This window comes from Rosa rugosa, chromosome 1, assembly GCF_958449725.1.
Source record: "Rosa rugosa chromosome 1, drRosRugo1.1, whole genome shotgun sequence".
NCBI classification, from domain to species: Eukaryota; Viridiplantae; Streptophyta; class Magnoliopsida; order Rosales; family Rosaceae; genus Rosa; species Rosa rugosa.
Genome location: NC_084820.1, coordinates 21,291,888 through 21,312,099, shown reverse-complemented (window position 1 = coordinate 21,312,099; position 20,212 = coordinate 21,291,888). Strand labels below are relative to the sequence as shown.

At 40.0% G+C, this 20,212-nt stretch overlaps 1 protein-coding gene and 3 long non-coding RNA genes across 5 annotated transcripts; all 4 read right to left on the bottom strand.

The window, feature by feature from the left end:
• Positions 1 to 355: 355 nt before the first annotated feature.
• On the bottom strand, positions 356 to 2,365 carry LOC133725017 (protein DA1-related 1-like). 2 transcript variants are annotated; one of them, XM_062153076.1, is made up of 2 exons: positions 1,598 to 2,365; positions 356 to 1,420 (listed from the first exon to the last, which is right to left on the bottom strand). In XM_062153076.1, exons 1-2 carry the CDS (start codon positions 2,092 to 2,094, stop codon positions 460 to 462), a joined length of 1,458 nt encoding a protein of 485 aa, XP_062009060.1. In that variant the 5' UTR covers positions 2,095 to 2,365; the 3' UTR covers positions 356 to 459. The 2 variants fall into 2 exon arrangements, with proteins under 2 accessions (XP_062009060.1, XP_062008368.1); XM_062152384.1 differs by having other exon boundaries at positions 356 to 1,492; positions 1,598 to 2,359.
• A 6,948-nt stretch (positions 2,366 to 9,313) lies between these two features.
• LOC133726101 (uncharacterized) lies at positions 9,314 to 10,372 on the bottom strand. The gene is made up of 2 exons (XR_009854661.1): positions 10,286 to 10,372; positions 9,314 to 9,599 (listed from the first exon to the last, which is right to left on the bottom strand). It is a non-coding gene; the product is annotated as an uncharacterized LOC133726101 (long non-coding RNA).
• Positions 10,373 to 16,231: 5,859 nt separating this feature from the next.
• LOC133724637 (uncharacterized) lies at positions 16,232 to 16,953 on the bottom strand. Its single transcript, XR_009854075.1, has 2 exons — positions 16,748 to 16,953; positions 16,232 to 16,677 (listed from the first exon to the last, which is right to left on the bottom strand). It is a non-coding gene; the product is annotated as an uncharacterized LOC133724637 (long non-coding RNA).
• Positions 16,954 to 17,010: 57 nt separating this feature from the next.
• LOC133722666 (uncharacterized) lies at positions 17,011 to 18,749 on the bottom strand. The gene is made up of 4 exons (XR_009853661.1): positions 18,312 to 18,749; positions 18,054 to 18,183; positions 17,626 to 17,687; positions 17,011 to 17,142 (listed from the first exon to the last, which is right to left on the bottom strand). It is a non-coding gene; the product is annotated as an uncharacterized LOC133722666 (long non-coding RNA).
• Between the last annotated feature and the right edge of the window lie 1,463 nt (positions 18,750 to 20,212).

Below are 20,212 nucleotides of genomic sequence, written 5' to 3'. Positions count from 1 at the left end.
TAATATTACATTGATTGGATACTTCCAAGATTCCCCGATATTATCTCTAATTCTAACCCTATTACCACCAGGTCAAATAACTTAGAGTTTGGGCCAGACACATATTATGGATTTACTTAAACAATATTATTATTATTATTATTATTTTTTTGGCAGATGGAGTGGGAAGCCCAGCAAAAAAAAAAAAAAAAAAAAAAAATTTGGCCGATGGAGTGGGAAGCCCAGCAAAAAAAAAAAGTCAAATAAGATGACAAAAGCAACAATGCGTCAATGCAAGACTCAAATGAAGAACACAAGCAACCATCACCAAGAAATTGAAGAAATCTCCAGATGATCGAAAATCACACAGACATGATTACATGAACAAGTTCCAAGTTCCTACTCAGAAAGTATAAATACAAGAGCACAAAAAGGAAAAAGTGTGGATTTACACAGTAAGAACTATTTTGTCTATTTATTTCAGTGCGTTACAGATGGAAACTTTCCTGTCTTCCGAATTGTTTCTAGTGTCGTTCCTAGACCATGCTTGCGCACCGCTTCCTTTGCTGTCAGTAATGCTTCACAGTCTGACTCAATTTTGCGTTTCCGAAATTTACAAAGCTTCTTCTCAAACTCAGAGCAATTTATAGATGAATCAGAATTAGAAGAGTAGTCCAACCACCTATTTGCAAAATATCGACAGATGCCTTTTTCAACCTCAGGGCTCAAATTTGGACAACGATTAAGCCTTAGCCATGCACTCATCATCTGTTGAGCTAGAAGTGACCCTGTCAGTATTCTAGGAAGGCCGTACCAGATTAAAATTTCTTTAACTTCACAGAAAAGCTGGGTCGGCCTCCCCCAAATAGCGCTGGTAACAGTACGCTCTTCACACAAGCAGACTGCTCTTAATACCGGCAATTGGCAATCAGAACCATCATTTCCCTCCTTCAAGACATCGATTATGTCTTGTCTGCTGACCAACTGCACTGGAATCTTCTCTACTTTCAAATTTAATTTCTTATAAAATTTTCGTACTTCAAGGCAAATGGATCGGCGTCCATTATCAGTATTGATAATAGATTCTTTACATTCCGGACATAGTTTTCGACCATCATCGAGCTTATAATATGTTATGTCCCTTGGCTTCAATCTTTCACAGCTACAACACCCAGGAGTCCCATCCTTTACATGGGAGGGGCAATATCTTTGTCGCCAGAATGGATGTTCCATATACTCAACTTGACCATCTGAATTATCTTGGATAGATTTCTTGCAAACATTGCATACATGACATTGTAGCTCATAGCAGCTTTCATGGTAAGGCTGATCCCCACATTCCCAAAACTGTAGATCAGTAAATGGACGATTGCAACCTTTGCAGAGAAGACATGGTCGATGCCAAAGAGCATCCAAGCAGTTGAGGCCATCTTCAACCCTCCTGTTGCAGCCAGCGCACATCAGTTTGTTATACAATGACTCTACAATTTCTTCGATAAACTTGGTTTCATACCTTAAAAAAAAAAAAAAAAAAAAAAAAAAAGCCATCAGGTGATATAATATGGACCATAGTAAAGATAATTAATTGCAATTTTTTGATATACTTCGTCATTCATACCGATATTGTCCCCAAATCCACCCAGATAGGCCACCAACTGTTGTCAAAGCCTTCTTCCACCCTCGCAACTTTTCTGTGTCATGTATACCGTCTTTTTCATGCTTATTGAAGGCATCTTTAAAAGTTCCTCTTTGGTTTCTTACATCGGATGGATCCACATCATAAAAAATGGGGATAATTGTCTTCCAGTCCTTCATGCATTCAAAAATCTTTACAAGTTCATCTAAGCACCATTTTGAACTGGCGTAATCTTGTGAGATGACAATAATGGCAAACCTTGATTCTGCGATTGCAGTCAAGAGCTCTGAAGAGATAGTTGTGCCTCTCTCAAGTTTGTCATCCTTGAAAACTTTGATTCTTTTCCCCGCCAATGCTTTATGTAGATGGTCTGTAAAAGTCTTGCGGGTTTCTTTCCCCCTGAAGCTCAAAAACGCATCATATTTCCACAAAGAAGCGAAAGGAATGGACGTAGAGGCTCTTTGGGTGCTTGATGCCATCAGAAAGTGGTACCGATCAATCTGCTCCGAACATACAATTTCGCCAAGCAATTTTCCTAACCTTTGGGTATAGATGACAGGAAATTAAGAAAGGGAAGATGATATGGATCGGTTGAGATAATAGGTGGCATTCAATGTGGAGTTGGCCATGGCAACTTGGCTTGGAAAAGATAAATAGACTCAGTCTGACAAAGATGCAGAGAAGTCAGGGACCAAGTGCTTGGATGCTTACAAGTATTTTAATGATGATTATCGTTTTATAGATACCAACTATAGCCAGAAAGACAGAGGAAGAGGAATTGGAACCAACTGCTAGGTAATTTACCTAATGATGACGTTATGATGGAGACAACAATTTATGCATTTAATTTGTTTCCCTAACACTTGTATAGCTCAGACTGTAATGTAGATATAAGACAAAGTAGAGAGACAAAAGGATGTTGCTTTGTTTCCATACCTCAAAACAACCGCTGCCGCCATTCTCAATTTGTATTTTCAAAGTTTCATTTTTATTTCTCCCAGAGTTGAATTCAGTAAGGGATCAGATTATCTAAAACATATATCTCAATCAAGCTGGCCGGCCAAGAAGATTCATCACAAAGTCAAGGGTCTTATTTCCACATATCAAACAATTTGCTTGTTGGAGACGTACATCAGAACAGTAGAAAATTCGTTTTACTACTCTTTGAAAGTTCTATCATCATAAAGAAAAATTGCTCTGGAACAAACTACATATATCAACCATTCAACAAATAGAAAGACTCATGAGGATATATATAATAGTACGCAATATGGGCGTTGAATTTTGGCAATAGGAGCTAGCTGTTATTCCCCCGAATTCCAAGCACACGCAGACAGACGTGGAAATCTAGTCTGTTTCTGTTTATAGAAGATTGTAAAGAGAATCAGGAGTTGAAGTCTTGATCCTACCTCCTAGATCTTGATGAGCCGATTCCTGGGGACTATGAGAGAGCGAAACCTTGATCAGAACTCAAACTGCCATTAGATCAGAAAGTCAATTGAAAAGAATTAGGATAAAGCCTCTGTATGCTAAGCGTAAGTAGAAACCACGACAAAATTAGGGTTTCAGATCTGTAAAATTATGAAGATCTAAGGAACTCTATTTCAGTGAGAGTGAACGGGAAGAAGAATTTAACCATATGTACTATTGAGATTGAGAACTGGATGAGCGGGTCAAAAATATTGCCCCGGGAGAGAACAAGAGACGATTGGATTGGGAATAGATTGAGCGGAAATGTTAGCAGAAAAAGTTCTTCAATATGATATTTTTTTTAGATTTTTAATGAGAAAATTAGATAGGGTGATTCTAGTTAGACCTCCAAATTTGATATGTGGACCTCTAACTTTTTTAAATATTAATAGACTTTGTCAATTCATACGAAATGACAAATAAGGACAAAAAGAGAAAAATTAAAAATAAATAATTAATTAATTAATATTCAAGTAAATTTAGAATATATATCTGACCCAAACTCTAGGTTACTTGACCTAGTGGTAATAGGGTTTTTTGATTTAGAGATATTTTCGGAGATATTCATAGATATCCGATTAATTGTACGATTATCTTTTCTTATACAACTCTGATTCGATGTCATCTAATCATCTATATAAAGAGACCCCTATTATCAATGAAAGCACGACTCAATTCTCTCCCGAATTCAGTTTTTCTGAAACACGTTATCAGCACGACATCTTAACCCTGAAACAAAGAGCTAAAACCACAAATCCGAATACAAAACCTTGAAACCTTTTCTGCCTCCGCCACACAACTTGAAGCCCTCGACCTCAGGAATCCAGAACCGGCGGCAGAACCACTAGAACCGGCTGGAAACCTACCGAACCAGCCACCAGAAGCTCCAAACCACCCGCAGCAAATACTCTACCAGTTCACCACGTTTCGGACCTTCGATTTCCACCAAATTTTGCCAGCAGAAGCGCTTCGATCCCATGATTCAGGAACCGGAGGAAAAACATTGAAAATCGGCCTAAAAGTTACTGAACCGGCAGACTGAACCTCCTACAGAAAAACTGGCAGAAGAAAAAAAAAAAAAAAAAAGGAAGAGGCAGCCCAAGCCGCAGCCCAGTTGGCAGAGAAAAAAAAAAGGGAAGTGGACCGGCCGAAGAGAGAAGACTCGGCCCACTGACGCAGCCCACAGACACGTCAGCAAGCCACGTCAGCTTCGTCCCGCCACATCAGCTCAGCTCCGGCGACAGGTTACTTCCGGTGACTTTTTCCGGCCAAATTTTCCTGCGACCTATTTACAGGTAATTTTTACTAAAAATTCACGTTTTTGAGTTTTTATTCATTTTCACTTCTTTTTCTTGGGGACTTGCAACCTCCATTCTTCTACCCCCCCCCCCCCCCCCCCCTTTTCTTCTTCATAGGGGACACCAAAAGCTGAACTGTGGAGGTTCGTGCTCACTCCAAGCTTGGAGCTTGTAGAGTCCCCCAAACTTAGAGTTGTTGAGAAGTTATGATCGACCACAAACACATCATTGTTTCGATTTAATCCAATACCTCTTGAAATCAAATTTCTTGGAAGCGACTACGCTAAGAAATTCCTAATTTCTTGGAAGCGACTACGCTCATAAATTTTATTTCACTACAACAGAAAACCTCATTTACGAGGAACTTATTCCTCGCTGAAAACCGACATTTCGTCGTTGTAGTTTTTCTTCGAGGAAATTTTTTTTGTCTTCAATTCGTCGGAGAATGCTCGTCAAGAAAATCTTCAGTGACGAAAAAATAATTTACTCGCCAAACTCTTTTCGCAATGAAATTAATTTGTTTCGTTGTTATTCTTTAGCGACATTTTTTTTCCTCACCCAAACTCATATTTTTTTCTCGTTAAAAAAGTTCGAGGATTAGAAAATGGTCGTTAAATATATTTTTCGACAGACTAAATTTCGTCGCTAAATTAATTATTTTCTCGTTAATGATAATTAATAATTTAAAAACTATAAATAATAAAAAAATTTAACTCCGGTTTTTGGGACGAAAATCTTTTCGTTGTTATAAATAGCTTTGGGCGAGGAAGTTTTTCCTAGCTATAAGTTGTTTTCAGCAAGGAAATTTTATTTCATCGTAACATGTATCTTTCAGCGAGAAAAAATTTTCTCGCTAAAGATACTCAACAACGAGGAAAGCTTTTTTTCATCGGTATAAGATCTAAAGTCTATAGTAGGGAAATATTATTTTTGTTGCTGTTGTCTACTTATTACAATAGGACCTGTTGGCGATACATATCAAATATTTTATTTTACAAAGAGGATTCTTATTCAAGACTAGTTAAACATTCAACAAAATAATAAAGGAAATAAAAGCACATAGCAAGGATTTTGGAACAAAAGAAACTTATATTGCAGCAAACATGGTTTACATATGGTCTATAGTACACAACTGTCTTGGTAGTTCATTATTCTCAGACTTGAAGGAAACGATCCAAACCTATATTTCAATGGCAAAAGTACATTGTGGACCAAATTTGCAGCAATTTGATCTTCGTCAAGGGAAAGAATGCTGAAGTTGGATACAGTAGCAACATCTTTACTCTTGTCAAATTTGCAGGTATTGCGATCAGTTCCACTGTTTTTAAGGGTAGTCCTTCTCTTGCTCCAAACCACCAGCCTTGACTTAGTCCACCAGTACAGCCTGAGTCAGATGAACCGTATTCTTCTGAATCACACTGCAAAATGTACAGGCTCATAAGACAATGCCATGCCATCATAGCAATCAAGTCAACTATAGTGCATCATCAATCCATTAGAGATAAGAAAGCAACCAACTGCCTCAACAAACACAGATTCTACCACCAGTACTGAAAACTTTGCAGATATTATAAAATTAATGTATGTGAATCCTACTTGAAATCCCAATAGACATAAAAAAAAAATAAAAAAAGCACCTCAGTCCTAACAAACAGGATTATGAGGAGACTCATAATTTAAGCAGGAAAAGGATATACAAAAAACCATCTCAATCAACATTACGCTTTCTGTTTGATCTTCGTATGCAGAGTGCAGATAAAAACTTCAAAAAAGTAAGTAATTCCAACCAACTTGAAATCTGTTATGTCAAAATGTACACTCACTCAATCATCTGGAAAAGTTCAATATCTTGAAGTAAAGATACCTCATAGATCTACTTAATATTCCATCAGCAACATACTAATATAATTGGTTTTGGATGTGAACCCCAGATTACTTTATCATGGTATCAGAGCGGGTTACTCACGTGTGCATGCCTAACGGCCACACAGGCTCCACGTCACCCAAGTTGTCCACGTTTATGGCTTAAAAATTCACCACATGTGCGGGCCGGGGGCGTGTTGAGAATATATATATCCCACATAGGAAAAATGGGACCTTGCCTATGTGTTTACAAGGGTTTGGGCCACTCCATCCAATGCCAATTGGTTTTGGATGTGAACCCCAGATTACTTTATCAAAAAATTGATGCGGCTGTTTTAGCCGCATCAATTTTTGGCGCCGTTGCCGGGGATTGTTAAAATCCCTAACTCTTAAAGTGTCATTGATTTTGTTGTTTATATAGAATGCATGCTAAATTTTTGTACTACACTTGTGGAATGGTGACAAATTGCGATTTTTGTTAGGCCAAGCAATAATTGTGATTTAGTTTAAGTTTTATGAGTGTTACCAAATTAAGCATGTGTTTTATAATTGTTATGCAATTTGTAGAAGTTTTTTTTAAGCATGTTGTAAATTGTATGTGTTTCACTTAGATTAATATACTTAGGTTGTTATGAATTTAGTTAAATACTTAATTGTTGTAAGTATGTAAAATCGTATGAGTAGACAACGGCCCTTTTGTTAATATTGGCCTTAACCCTTCAATAGTACCTTGCTAAGGTCTCTTGAGGTTGAGGGCAGCCTTTATTAGCACTTGGAGAACGGTCTAACGCATAAGTTAATTTCCTAACTGAGTAAGGGGCGCATACGGATGGTGTCTTAGATTGGGACCCTGGGTGATGGGTTCAATTGGATCTCAGAGATACTATAGAATGAGCCTAAACCACTATGTGGGAGTAGCCGATAGGGGCCTAAACCTCAATGAGGGAGTAGCCTCCGTAGTATCACCAAAATGAGTCTTCCCTCTCACTTACCTCTTAATCTGGTCATCCGGCCTTCTGAAACAAAGGAAAGAGACTTATGTCTAGGCGACTATCCCTATATCGTATCTCACCAATAGTAGTGGTTTCTATTGGGCTCGACTTACAACTTGGAATCAATTGAGATATTAACTATGTTTATAACGAACTCAAAAAATTAAATAAATAAATGTTGTGTGACATACTTAAGGTATATTGGATCAAACATGACCTTGTCGAGGGTAGTTGTTCTATAGTCCCATTGCACAACGAGGTCCTCTGTTCCAGTACCTAAGTATGTAAATGTACGTAAAAGTAACATAGACAGTTTAGGTTGTGCCTTTCCTTCAACCCTAAGTGTGGCATGTGGACCTTAAGGAAAGGCATACTGTTTGTATTCCGAACCTTGTATATGTTACTAACACTTGATTTGGTCGTAAAGGTCCATGAATGTCCACTGTTTCTAATAAGACTAAGGAGCTCTTTGAAAAATTGGAACGTGCTAAGCAAAGGGCAAACCTCTCTTTTTCAGACATCCCTCCTCTAGAAAGGAGGGACTCTCAGGACTCTAGCCATTCAGGTTATAACTCCTCAACTAGATCAACCGAGGAGATCAACAAACCTGACCATTCTGAAGAAGGAGAAGAACAAGTCTTTGAAGAGGAAGTTACTGTGGAGGACGTTGCAGACGCATAAGAGGAAGGGCACGCCCCTGTTGAGCAAGTACAAGTACCAATGACTGAGACTATTAGGCAACTGTCTAATCCTACAGGTGGGGGTGCTGCGCCCTTATGCATTGCCTATCCACAACCAGGAGAGGGGCTTAATGATGATTTTGAGTTAAAGAGTGGGTTTTTGCATCACCTACCCAAGTTTCATGGGATGAATAGTGAAGACACCAACAAGCATCTCAAGGAGTTCGAGTTTGTCTGTGGGAGTATGTGTCCTAAAGGAGCTGATATCAATATCTTGAAGATGAAGGCATTCCCCTTTACTTTGGAGGACAGGGCCAAGACTTGGCTATTTGAGCTGCCTACTGGGACTATCAACGCTTGGGATAGGATGAAGGGCGAGTTCCTTACGAAGTACTTTCCTGCCTCAAAGGTCACTGTTTTGAGGAAGCAGATTAGTGGAATCACGCAAGGACATAAGGAGAATTTCTGCAATTACTGGGATAGGTTTAAGAGCCTTGTAGCATTAGGTCCCTCCTTACCTATTTTTATGAGGGACTCACCGCTAATGAGCGGGGTTTGTTAGATGCTGCTGCTGGAGGGTCCTTTATGGATAAGACACCTGCTGATGCCAAAGAGCTACTTACTAATCGTGCACTAAACTATCAGCAATATGAGGGGGTGCTTTCCTCTCAACGGAGGGTACATGAGGTGTCCACTAACTTTGCTCTTGATGACAAGGTCAACAAAATGTCTACTCTGTTGTCTCAAGTCTTAAACGTTAATGAAGGAGGAGCAATGGCACAAGTGTGTGGAATGTGCTCGACTCAGGGGCACCCCACTGATAAATGTCCCTAGCTTGCCTCTTCAGAAGGATGGGAATCTGTTAACGCCCTAGGGTATCAAGTAGGCCCGAGGTACAACCCTTATTCCAATACGTACAATCCTGGGCTCAGAGACCACCCCAACTTTCGTTGGGCCAACAATGATAACACCTTGAGACCACCTCAAGCCCAGGTCAGAATTCTCAGCGCCCACCAGGTTTGTTTTTAAAGCCTCAGGTACCTCAAACTTTTGGTATTCCCAATACTGTTCCTTCACCTCCTGTTTCTAATACTTTGAGTGCCCCTAATTATGATGAACTGTTGAAGTCCCTTGCTGCGGGGCAACAATAACTTAACACGGCTACTCAAGCTTTGGTTGTAGGATAGGCGACCCATTCTGTGGTGACCCGAGAGGGGGGTCCCACAGCGCCGCGACTCCGAGCCAATGAGGAATCGACATGTCACGAATGACATCTCAATAGCTCATCAACCCGAAACCGCAAGGCCTTTTGAGTTTGGGTTGTTGGTTTACAAAACACTTTCTTGGACAAATCATTCTAGCAACCTAACAACATATTTTTAGAGGCGGAATTCAAAGTGGGCTAAAGGATTTGGGCTTATAATAGGAGCCCAATTTGGAAAATAACAAATCACTAAGTAAATACAAGTATGAGAGACGCGCCCCAGGGTTACGGGTCTCCCAAAGTTTTGTAAATAAGTGAGTAGAAAACAAACAATTAAATAAGAAGTAAATAGGTAAGTTACTTCAAAATCCGATAAGGGACCAAAACCATCTCTTGGTAAAGCTAAAGAGAAATGCGCCAAGCCGGGTCATGTGCCTCCCCTGTACGCTTCCCGACCACATGCTCGAAACCTGCACACTATAGTAGGGGTGAGCTTTCGTCCTCGCATGCCCAATAGGGGCCGACCCAACCATGCTAGGTTTGAAAAATAATATACTTGAAAATATTTACTACATAATATTGTGCACGTTTATCGAAAAATGCTTTAAGAAAAGTGGCAACCACAAACATTTGTTTTCTTTCATAAAACATGTGCAGTATGCTTCACACACTTGGAGCTCCGAGATACTTACCTGCCGGCTAAAATAAGATAAGTCAGTGACCGACCTGGTTCGTCCTGAGTACGAGAACCGGCCAACTACTCTGTAGTACTTCCGACTACAAGTAGCGAAAGTGTCCATTTCCTGGCCCTGAGTCTCCTATGACTGGTTCACTGTCTATACTCACTTTTTCTCGACAAACATAGGAGCACGGCCCCCTCCGGAGGTTCACGGTTATCGACACCGTGGGATCCCTAGGAATCTACGCGTCTAGGTCCCATTCACTTTCAGGTCACAAGTACACACATACAAGGGTACAGTATCTCAACATGCAAGTCTAGCCTCGGTTTTCACAATTTGCAATTATCAGTTCTGAAAACACATGTATCACGAGGCATCGACTAATGAACAACCAAAAACGTACTTGCAGGCAACATAATATTATACTAGAGCATTCCACATATAACGAAAAGCCTCTAACAAGGAAGGGACAGCTCACCCTACCTGGAATTGGAGTGCTTGCCCACATTCGGGTTCGTTCCCGACTTTCGATCCTTTATCCAAATCCAAGTGCACCCGCTCGGGTCCTTTATAATAAAATTATACCCGATGAGTAATTAATTCATAACTCACTTTAAAATTCACCAAGTAACCCATGATCTATAATTATTAGAAACCATTCCCGAACAACTCGCTTAGAATAGTAAGCTCATTCGGGATATGGTGATCATACTTCTTTCACTAATATAGTTCGGGTTAAATATTCGATGTCATTGTCTAGCATCCCTTTCTTAAGTAACAAATACACTTACCATTCCCGAATAATCCAAATGATCGATGTAGCATTTGAATCATTCGTGATATGGCGATTATACTTGGTACTTTTACTTTCCTTTATTTAGCATTTTACTTTAAGAAAACAAAGGGGTAATTTACCATTCTCGAATGATTTAGCTTACCATGTTCATTCCGAGATATGATACCACTTGAGTACTTCCATTTGTAAATTGTTTTATGAACGTTAATCCAATATCCTAATTTAACTCAATCAAGCAAAATCCACCGTTTTCATTTCTCAACCCCATTCAACATTGATAATTACTCAAGCTCCTCATTTTCTTTTACAACAACCATTTACTTTACAATATGACAATTCAAACTCCGTCATCTTTTAACTAACAACACTACTCTTCTCCACACATTTAGCCATTTCATGCTTGTCCACAGTATACTTTATTGTAATCGATAACTTTAAGAGGCATTAATCAATCAAGCAATTAACCGGGTTCCAACCATTTAATCAACAACAATTCAAACTCAATGCTTTCAATCGATAAGCCACAGTTACAACCATTTGAACATCACCACACCAACAATACTCAGTAACTAGAGACCCAGACCCTTACCGATTCTTCTTCTCCAAACTGAGGGCTAAATCCAATTGCTGCAATCCAGCTCCAACAATTGCTTTGGGCACCTAACAGATATGACAAGATCAACAGTCCAACTCTTAACCAAATTCATTCCAAAACTGAGTTCTTGAATCCTTACCTTTCCTCAGTACAAATGGAACTGACCCAGCACTTCTCTTCTCCGAAGGCTTACAATTTTGCAGACCTCCCTTCCTCCAAAACCTCCAGAACACATATTCCAAAATCCTCACAGATTTCAAATTAAGAAATCGAGTTAGGGTTCTCAATCTAGATCAAAGTAGAAGCCTCATTAAGAAGAAGGGATAGAATCCAGCTTACCGAACGAAGAGAATAAGCTGGTGGTGCTCACGGTGACGCTAGGTTGGCTCACGTGCCAGCGGTGGCGCGTGAGACGCGTGCGGGGGCTCTGGCCGAAATCGGAGGCTGAGGGTCTATGGCTTTGATGCATTGTGAAGCCTTGATTCCAGCTACGGAGGTTGTTTAGCTCAATCCGAGCTGGAGAGTAGAGAACGAGGGCATGCAGGGCCGAGGCCTCCAACGATGCTGGTACGGCGGTCTCCCGACATCGACGAGTGATGATGCTCACGGGTTTCGCTCTTCCTTGTCCACTGAGTCGGACGGTGGTATCAGTGTGGCGAGGTGATGATTAGAGGTCGACGAAAGAGGAGGTCAGTGGCGTCGTAGCTTCGAGGAACCCGTGCGGAGGCTCGAGGCGATGCATGTCGACGGTGAGACTCGGGCTTGGGTCGGTTTTGGGTGCGGCGTCGATTGGTGGTGGCGGTAACAAGAGCTGGTGGCCGGAGATGGAGTTTCCGGCGCTGGCAGAGGGAGAAGGTGAGAATGAGAGAGTGAGGTCGGGGAGAGAGAGGGTGCGGCCGAGAGTGAGGGAGAAAATGAGAGTTTAGATGTTAGGGTTTTCCACTTTTCCTATTTATACCCATGAGTGTGGAATGACGGTTTCACCCTTAAGACAAATTACGGAACTCTCCTAGCTTACTGCTTTCCGTTTTTGGGCTCGTAATCTTTCTTTTCTTCGGTTTTCATCGAGAACTTCCTAAATTATTTCTCGACTTCGTCCTAGGCCCAAACCCGATCTCGTGAAAATCCAAAATCCAAAACTTTGTTACAACTCAATTTATCATCTTCGAAAATTCAACAAACTGTCGCCTCACTAAACTTCTGTAACCTTCTGGCCCAAAACGAAGGACTCTGGCCCAAACTTAAATCATAAGGCCCAATAGGTGGTCTTGACACCAAAACAATTTCCAAAATCGATTTCTTCATTTAAATCACCTTGCGAAAATCTTATTGGCGAAAAATTACATTCTAAAAATTAAACAAAATTTTCGGGGGCCCACACATTCAAAGGATATTGCAGAGCTCAAGAATCAAATGGGCCAAGTGGTGGATTTCATGGGTCGGATTGCTGAAACAGGAAAGCTACCAAGCAACATGGTGCCTAACCCAAGGAATGAGCACACCCAAGCCATCATCACTAGGAGTGGTCGCATGCTAGTAGACCCTCCCAGAGCCCACAAGAAGGCCCAAGTGGCCCATAATGGAGAAGAAGACGTTGTCGAGGTGTCCAAGAAGGATGTTGAGAAGGACCCAGCCACATCAAGGGTGGAAGTTAACGTGCCCCAAGCTGAGGCACCCAAAGGTACAATTCCTAGCTCTGGTGGTTTAGTTAAGACTAACCCAGTTGTTTCTATACCTTTCCCAAGCAGGTTTGCCAAGAGAAAGAAAGATAAATCTGATCAAGAGATCTTGGAAATCTTCAAGGTTCAAGTGAACATGCCCCTGATCGAGTGCATCAAACAGGTGCCTAAGTACGCCAAGTTCTTGAAGGAGCTATGTACCACAAGGAGGCAGACAAGAGAGAAGGAGGTGGTGAAAATGAGCGAGACGGTATCAGCCGTTATCCAGAGGAAACTACCCCCAAAGTTGAAGGACCCAGGGAGTTTTTCTGTTCCCTGTATCATTGGTGACACCAGGTTTGAAAATGTGATGTTAGACTTAGGGGCGTCCATAAATGTTATGCTTTATAATTTGTATGTGTCCCTAGGTCTAGGCCCTCTTAAAAGGGATAATGTTGTCATTCAACTTGCTGATAGGTCTAACAAATACCCTCAAGGGTATGTTGAGGAAGTTCTTGTGCAGGTAAACCATCTGATATTCCCTGCGGATTTCTATGTATTCGACATGGAGGAATCGCCCCTAAATACCACTCCATTACTTTTAGGGCGTCCCTTTATGAGGACTGCAAGAACGAAGATCGACGGGTACAAAGGGACTCTCACCATGGAGTTTAATGGTGATGTTATACGCTTCAACATTCTTGAAGCTATGAGGTACCCTGTTTCTGATTTGAAACCTTGCTTTGCTATTGATGTAGTTGATTCACTAGCGTAGGTTTTCTCTGAAGCAATGGTTGAGGATGAATTGGCTCTGACCCTAGATGAAGGGGTCGGATATGATGCAAATGGGGAACCTATCCCCAAGGTTGAGTGGGACGTGGAGGAGCCCAGAGTGATCAAGACTGTGACCTCACTCGAGGCTCAGCCTATAAAGAGGTCCATTTCCTATTTATCAATTCCGGTTTCTACTAATAAAATGCTACCCTCTATGGTTCAGGCACCCAAGTTGGAATTGAAGGTACTCCCTGAGCATTTGAAGTACGCGTACCTAGGAGAAAAGGAGACCCTCCCAGTGATCATATCATCAACGCTGGAGGTAGAACAAGAAAGGAGACCCTCCCAACAAGACTGCCATTGGTTGGACTCTAGCAGATATCAAGGGGATCAGCCCAACCACGTGTGTCCACCGGATCCTGTTAGAAGATGGCGCCAAGCTCACAAGAGAAGCCCAAAGACGTCTACATCCGCCTATGATGAAGGTGGTCCAAGATGAGGTAATCAAGTTGCTAGATTGTGGGGTGATCTACCCCATTTCTGATAGTAAGTGGGTGTCTCCTGTGCAAGTGGTGCCCAAGAAGTCTGGGGTGACAGTAGTGAAGAATGAGGATAATGAGCTAGTGCCCTAAAGATTAGTGACTGGTCATAGTGAAGGAATGGATGGATTTCAAAAACTTTTTAATTAGTGCGGAATTAGTTTAACCATTAAACTACTAACTAAACATAAAATCCATTCCTTTAACCCATGATCTTTGGCTTATTGTGATATGTATATAAACATAGCATGCAAAGTAAGAAAGAACAAAGAGGTAGTTTATGTTCTACTCACCCTTGGAGCGTGATTTTAATCCGATCCAAGTGAACCACCAAAGTTCCTCTCCTTGATCTCTCCTTGTGTGTGTTTCCTCCACCTTGAAGCACCTTGAATTAAGAACTCCTTCTTGTGCTTGTAATATTCTCCTTGATGTAACAAGTAGAGCCACAAAAAGATATGGCCTCTAAGGATCTTCACCAAGTGAATCAAGAGATGAAGAAAGATGAAAGAAAAGAAGAAATTATGCAAGTGTTCTTCTTTCCTTTAATTTTATAATGGACCAAGGGAGAACTCTCTCTCTCTCAAATCTGAAAATAATAGTGTGGAGACACACTTATTATTATGTCTATGCTTTCACTTTTATATAATAGGAAATAAATCCAATTACTAAAAGAAAAATATTGACTTTCATAAAGCCAATATATTGGCTGGTCCATACATTCTATTGGACACTAAAAATGTGTCTTGGGCTTTCATTTAAATCTCATTTAGTGAAGCCCAAGTCCACACCAAAAAAACCCGACAATCGTTGAGGCCCAATAGGTTCGGTTTTACCCGAAACTCCTAATTATGTTCAAATAATAAATCTAATTAATTATTTGATCATAACCAACTCTTGTTTAATCTTCTTCATATACAATCTCAAGGATCCACTTATATGGTGTGCGATCTCTTAGGTTCTAATTAACAAGGCTGTGAAGTTTATAGAAACCATTCTATTTTGTTTACGAATCAAAAACTCCATTTTTGATTCTCCCTTGTTATTAGGATTATAAATGTTTATTAATCCTCGGGGACTACACAAGTCATGAGTGACGTCTTGCAACATATCATGACTACCCTAGTTAATGTAGAATGACAAAGAACCTATTTAATTGGAATTACAATACAATACGGTCCTTCTCTAACACGATGTTCTAAATCACATTATTGGGGTATGGAATTGATATGTCAACCCCCTAATGTGATTTTCATTCTTATGTGATTCCTAGAATGAGATTAGAAACTCCTTTTTAATCTCATTCATTGCTTTGGCCAAAGACTCATTGAATCACATCTTTGAACATACACCTTATTTACTTAAGGATAGAGATTCCTTGTTGTACACTCACATGTCTCTATGACCGAATTGATTATACCAATGAATGCATCTATTCACTACTACACAAAAGGCTTCACACGACGGTTTAAAACTGTCGTCTCACGTTTTGCATTTCCGTGGTCTATCGAGGCGTCGTCTAATGAAACGCTGTCAGACGACGGTTTTCAACCGTCGTATATCGATCATTGGGTCGACGGTTTTCAGCTAACTCCGTCGTCTGATGGACCGGCAGATCTGCCGACATACTGTCGACAAGATGTCGACAGAAATATGTCGTGGTGTGACTTCTACTCATACCACGATTTTTAGGATTCCAGCCTTGTCTCTTGATTGTTCAGAAGTCAGTTTTTATTTTTAAGACGTTGTGTGAATTGTATACACACGACAGTTCTTCCAGCATAAAATGTGGTGTGATGACCTAAAAGTTCAGTGTATTCGTGCCTTCACACGACAGATATAACTCGAACCGTTGTATTGTAACATTTGAGACAATGGTTTTTGCTAATACTTGTTGTTTTTGTGTGCATCCAACAATGATATCGGTAAGAACCGTCGTGTGAATTGTTGAAAATTTGTCTGATTCAGCCCTATAATCCTCATCAGACGACGTATTTTCCTTTTTTCCTACTGTTGTTTGATTTGGTAATGGCAAGATTCAGATTTAGTTGGAACCAAAAATTGACCAAATGAACAATAATTTTCTTATAATAAATAGCTGTTATAATCCCATAAATGGATCCTATAATGCTAATTGTATCCAAAGAATAGAAAAGATCACATCTACGGATCTCTCATACCAAAAAAAAACATCTACAACTGTGGCTAAAATAGTCTCATCCGTACATGATCACATCTATAGAAGAAATGAAATTCATGCCAACCCAAAAAGGACCAACATCTTGCCTAATGCACTTCAGACCTTGCATATACCCAAAAAAGACCAACAATGATTCATCCCAGCACACTTCCCAACTTTAGCAGGTTCTTCACCTCATAATTTGCGAGTTCATTATGCAGTTCATCAACTTCAGCGTTTGTTGCGAACTAAAGAGAGGTGGTGGATGAGTGCCCCATAGTGATCCTCATTGATGATTTAATGTGTGCCAGGCAAGTCTCCATAATGCAGATTCCCCCTAAAAATAAAAAGACGGAAACGTCATATGCTGCTAAGGCTGTATGAGATATTACAGTACACATACTAACCTCAGGAACTATCCTATTGAGGAACATCTCTGTATCAGTACGAACATAAGAGTCAGAGTTCTCATTGATAGTAAGAGGAGCACTTATGTGCGGTGCTCAAAGAATAATCCAAATAAAAAACCTCATGACCAATTTACTTGTCTAATTTTCTCAATACCAGTTGCAGCAATGAAATCAGGAAGCTGAAACGGTTGTTTTTCGATACCATATTTCAATGACTTCGTGAACATGTTATGCACTCAGAATCTCATAATTCATGAACCACTGATTAATCTAAACCAGAGTAGAATTAGAAAAGATAGGTAGATCTAATTACCAGATTCAGTGTGTAAGAAATTCCTGTACGATTTCAAAAAGACCAGCAATTTAGGATCAGCTGCAGTTGCATCCCACACCTGGAAACATATTAAAAGTTAAACAAAACAACCATCAAAAACAGATTAATGTTGCACAACGTCGACTTATGAAAAGCATGCATCTAAGCTACAAAATAGACAATAAAATAATCGTGCAGCTACTTTCCTAGTAGGCCAAGAGAACAGAAATAAAATATTGATACATAGAAAAGACTTGAATGCTTAGAGGAAGAATATAAAAGCATATTCACTAGTAAGAAACAGAAACCAAAATCAACTGATGTAAATGAATAGCAGACCCTGTCCTACTCCATCCAAAGCTTTACAATACCTCTAAGCAGCGACATATATATGCAACAAAACAAGCATATACTATCAAGGCACATGCCTATTACAATAACCACTAAGAACGAACAAAAGAAAATTAAGGATTTCTCAACAGTCATGCTGAGAGTTTAGTCCAATATGCATGGTAGTTAACTTGCACTAGCAGATTTGTATAGTTGCTGAGCTCCATGTTACCTTATATTGCGCTGAGAAGCTGTCATAACTCCAAGGTTAGTCCATGACCTATGATGGGATACCTGTGGAAAGAAAATGAGATGACTTTTTAGCTAAATGATTTACCAGTTCTGCCTAGCAGTACCTCTACTTCAATTTCAAGGCAATACTAAAAGTTATAACTTTATCTCAAATATAGCTATGAAGGATTTAATCATGACATAAGATATCCTAGCATTGACACCAGCCATAACAGCAAAGTTCCAAGCTTGTATCCATAGACCCTTACATATCAACACAATTCCATCTAATTCAAACTCAACTCCCATACACAATTAACCTCCACGTCATCATCAAAGTACCAATGTTTACCTCTTCAAAACCCTAATTTGTAATCTCAATTCCCAAATTGGAGCGGAAAATGACAATAGAGAGATAAAGATAAATACCTGAGCTTTCTTGAATAAGACCATGGTTTGGGGGTTGAGGTTGAAAATTGAAACCCTAGAAAATTGGGGATTTCGAATTCAGCAAAGAATGAATGGGGATCTGGCCTCGTCGTTGTTGAAGGAAAGGTACCTAAAGTCATTGTGTGGGTTGGTATGATTAGCCAATGGAGAAGGCTGTACAGAAATGGTAGCAGAGATAAAATTCTAGGGAAATCAAAGAAATTTAGATTTCCAATCTCAAAACCCAGACAAATCTACATATGCTGCCTCAGAACAAAATTGATTTGAGAGTTCGATTCAGATTTACAGTCGCCAGAACTCAATTTCAACCTCTCATGAGACCAACCACCGCCTCCAAAGCTACAACCACTGCCGAATCGAAGCCAACACCACCGCCGAAGCCAATCGAAGCAACAAGCAACCAAATAAAGCAACAATCACCACCGCCAATAGATCTGAAGAACCCTACAGCAATGGGAAGGGAATAACCCTGAAGCGATGGGACGGGAAGGGAAGGGATTTGAAGAACCCTTGAAACAGAGTTGGTTCTAATCTTAGCATTGTCGAAGAGTGATGGTTGCGGTCGGGGTCGGGGTTTGTCGAAGAGTGATAGTCATGGTCGGGGTCGCGGTTTGTAGAGGAATGGTTTTGTTGAATACAAGTCGTCGAGAGAAAGGCCAAGGAAGAAAGTTGTCGAAGATAAGGCTAACTATGTCGAAGAGAGTTTTAATTTTTTGCCCTAGTGTAGAGGGCAACCCCTCGTTTAGGGCATGGACACGGGCTCATTAGTTAATGGACAAGCCCTCATACAATCATGTTGTCCAAATGTTCAAATTTTGAATTTTGGGTTTGCGCTTTGGGGGGACATATTTCTAATTTCTCTCTTGCTAATTGACTTCATTCATACCACAGTTTTAGACTTATCCGTTGTACCAACCAATATATGTTCTAACTTTCTTGATATCCGATGAAGCTAAAGCTTAGGGTAAAGCTTAGGGTTTGGGGTGAAAACTGGCACCACTAAATGGTGGGAAGATTGGCGCTCAAAGTTTTTCACAGTCACACCACGCTTCTATTTATAAACGTCTTCTGAAGCAATACATAATTTCAACATGAAAAACACCCGTTGGTTGAATTCATATTAGAAGACGGAAATTTTACAACCGTCGTCTCAATAATGAGAAATGATTCACACCACGGAAAACAGTGTAGCGTCGTATGAGAGGTGTCGTGTGATTCATTTTCTGTAGTAGTGATTATATCCATTAAGGGACACAATATTATTGCATCATCAAGAGATAATCCATTCACTCATAAGACAACTATGGTGTCTCAGGTCAAAGGACTAATTTATATTATTGCAATTTAGAGTTCAAGTTTGACATATAAGTAAGACTCCATACAAGAACTCTAATGATCGCATTCAGTGTACTCTTTAAGTTAAGAGCACCCACATACTTGTATTAGTGTCTCCACACAAATGACAAGAGACATATCATCCTCCATATTGAGCATACATAGTATGTGCTAGTCTTTCCGGATTATCAATGTCCAAGTGATAATCCTATGACTAGGAACCTTTTAGGATAAGAGTGTGAAAGAGTAAAGGTCTCACACATCTAACTCTTTAGATTACTTTCTCTTTAACTCATATTCCTTGGACCTTGTTCAATCAAATATTAAATATAAGCAATGGACAATAAACTTGCCCTTTTGATTAATAATTACAATGATCATTACATCAAAATGATTGTTTTAGGACACAATTCCTTCACATAGGGTATGTATAGATTACCGGAAGCTGAATGCCACAACAAGGAAGGATCATATTCCCTTGCCTTTCATGGACCAGATGTTGGAGCGCTTAGCAGGCCATTCCTACTATTGCTTCTTGGATGGATATATAGTGGGTACAACCAGATCTGCATAGCCCATGAGGATCAGGAGAAGACGACCTTCACGTGCTCCTTTGGGACCTTTGCTTATAGGTGCATGCCCTTTGGCTTGTGCAACGCACCAGGTACTTTCCAAAGATGTATGTTTTCTATTTTATCTGAAAATATTATTGAAGTCTTTATGGACGACTTTAGTGTCTTCGGTAAAGATTTTGATACTTGTTTAGAGAATCTAGGATTTATACTTGAGAGGTGTGTAGAAAC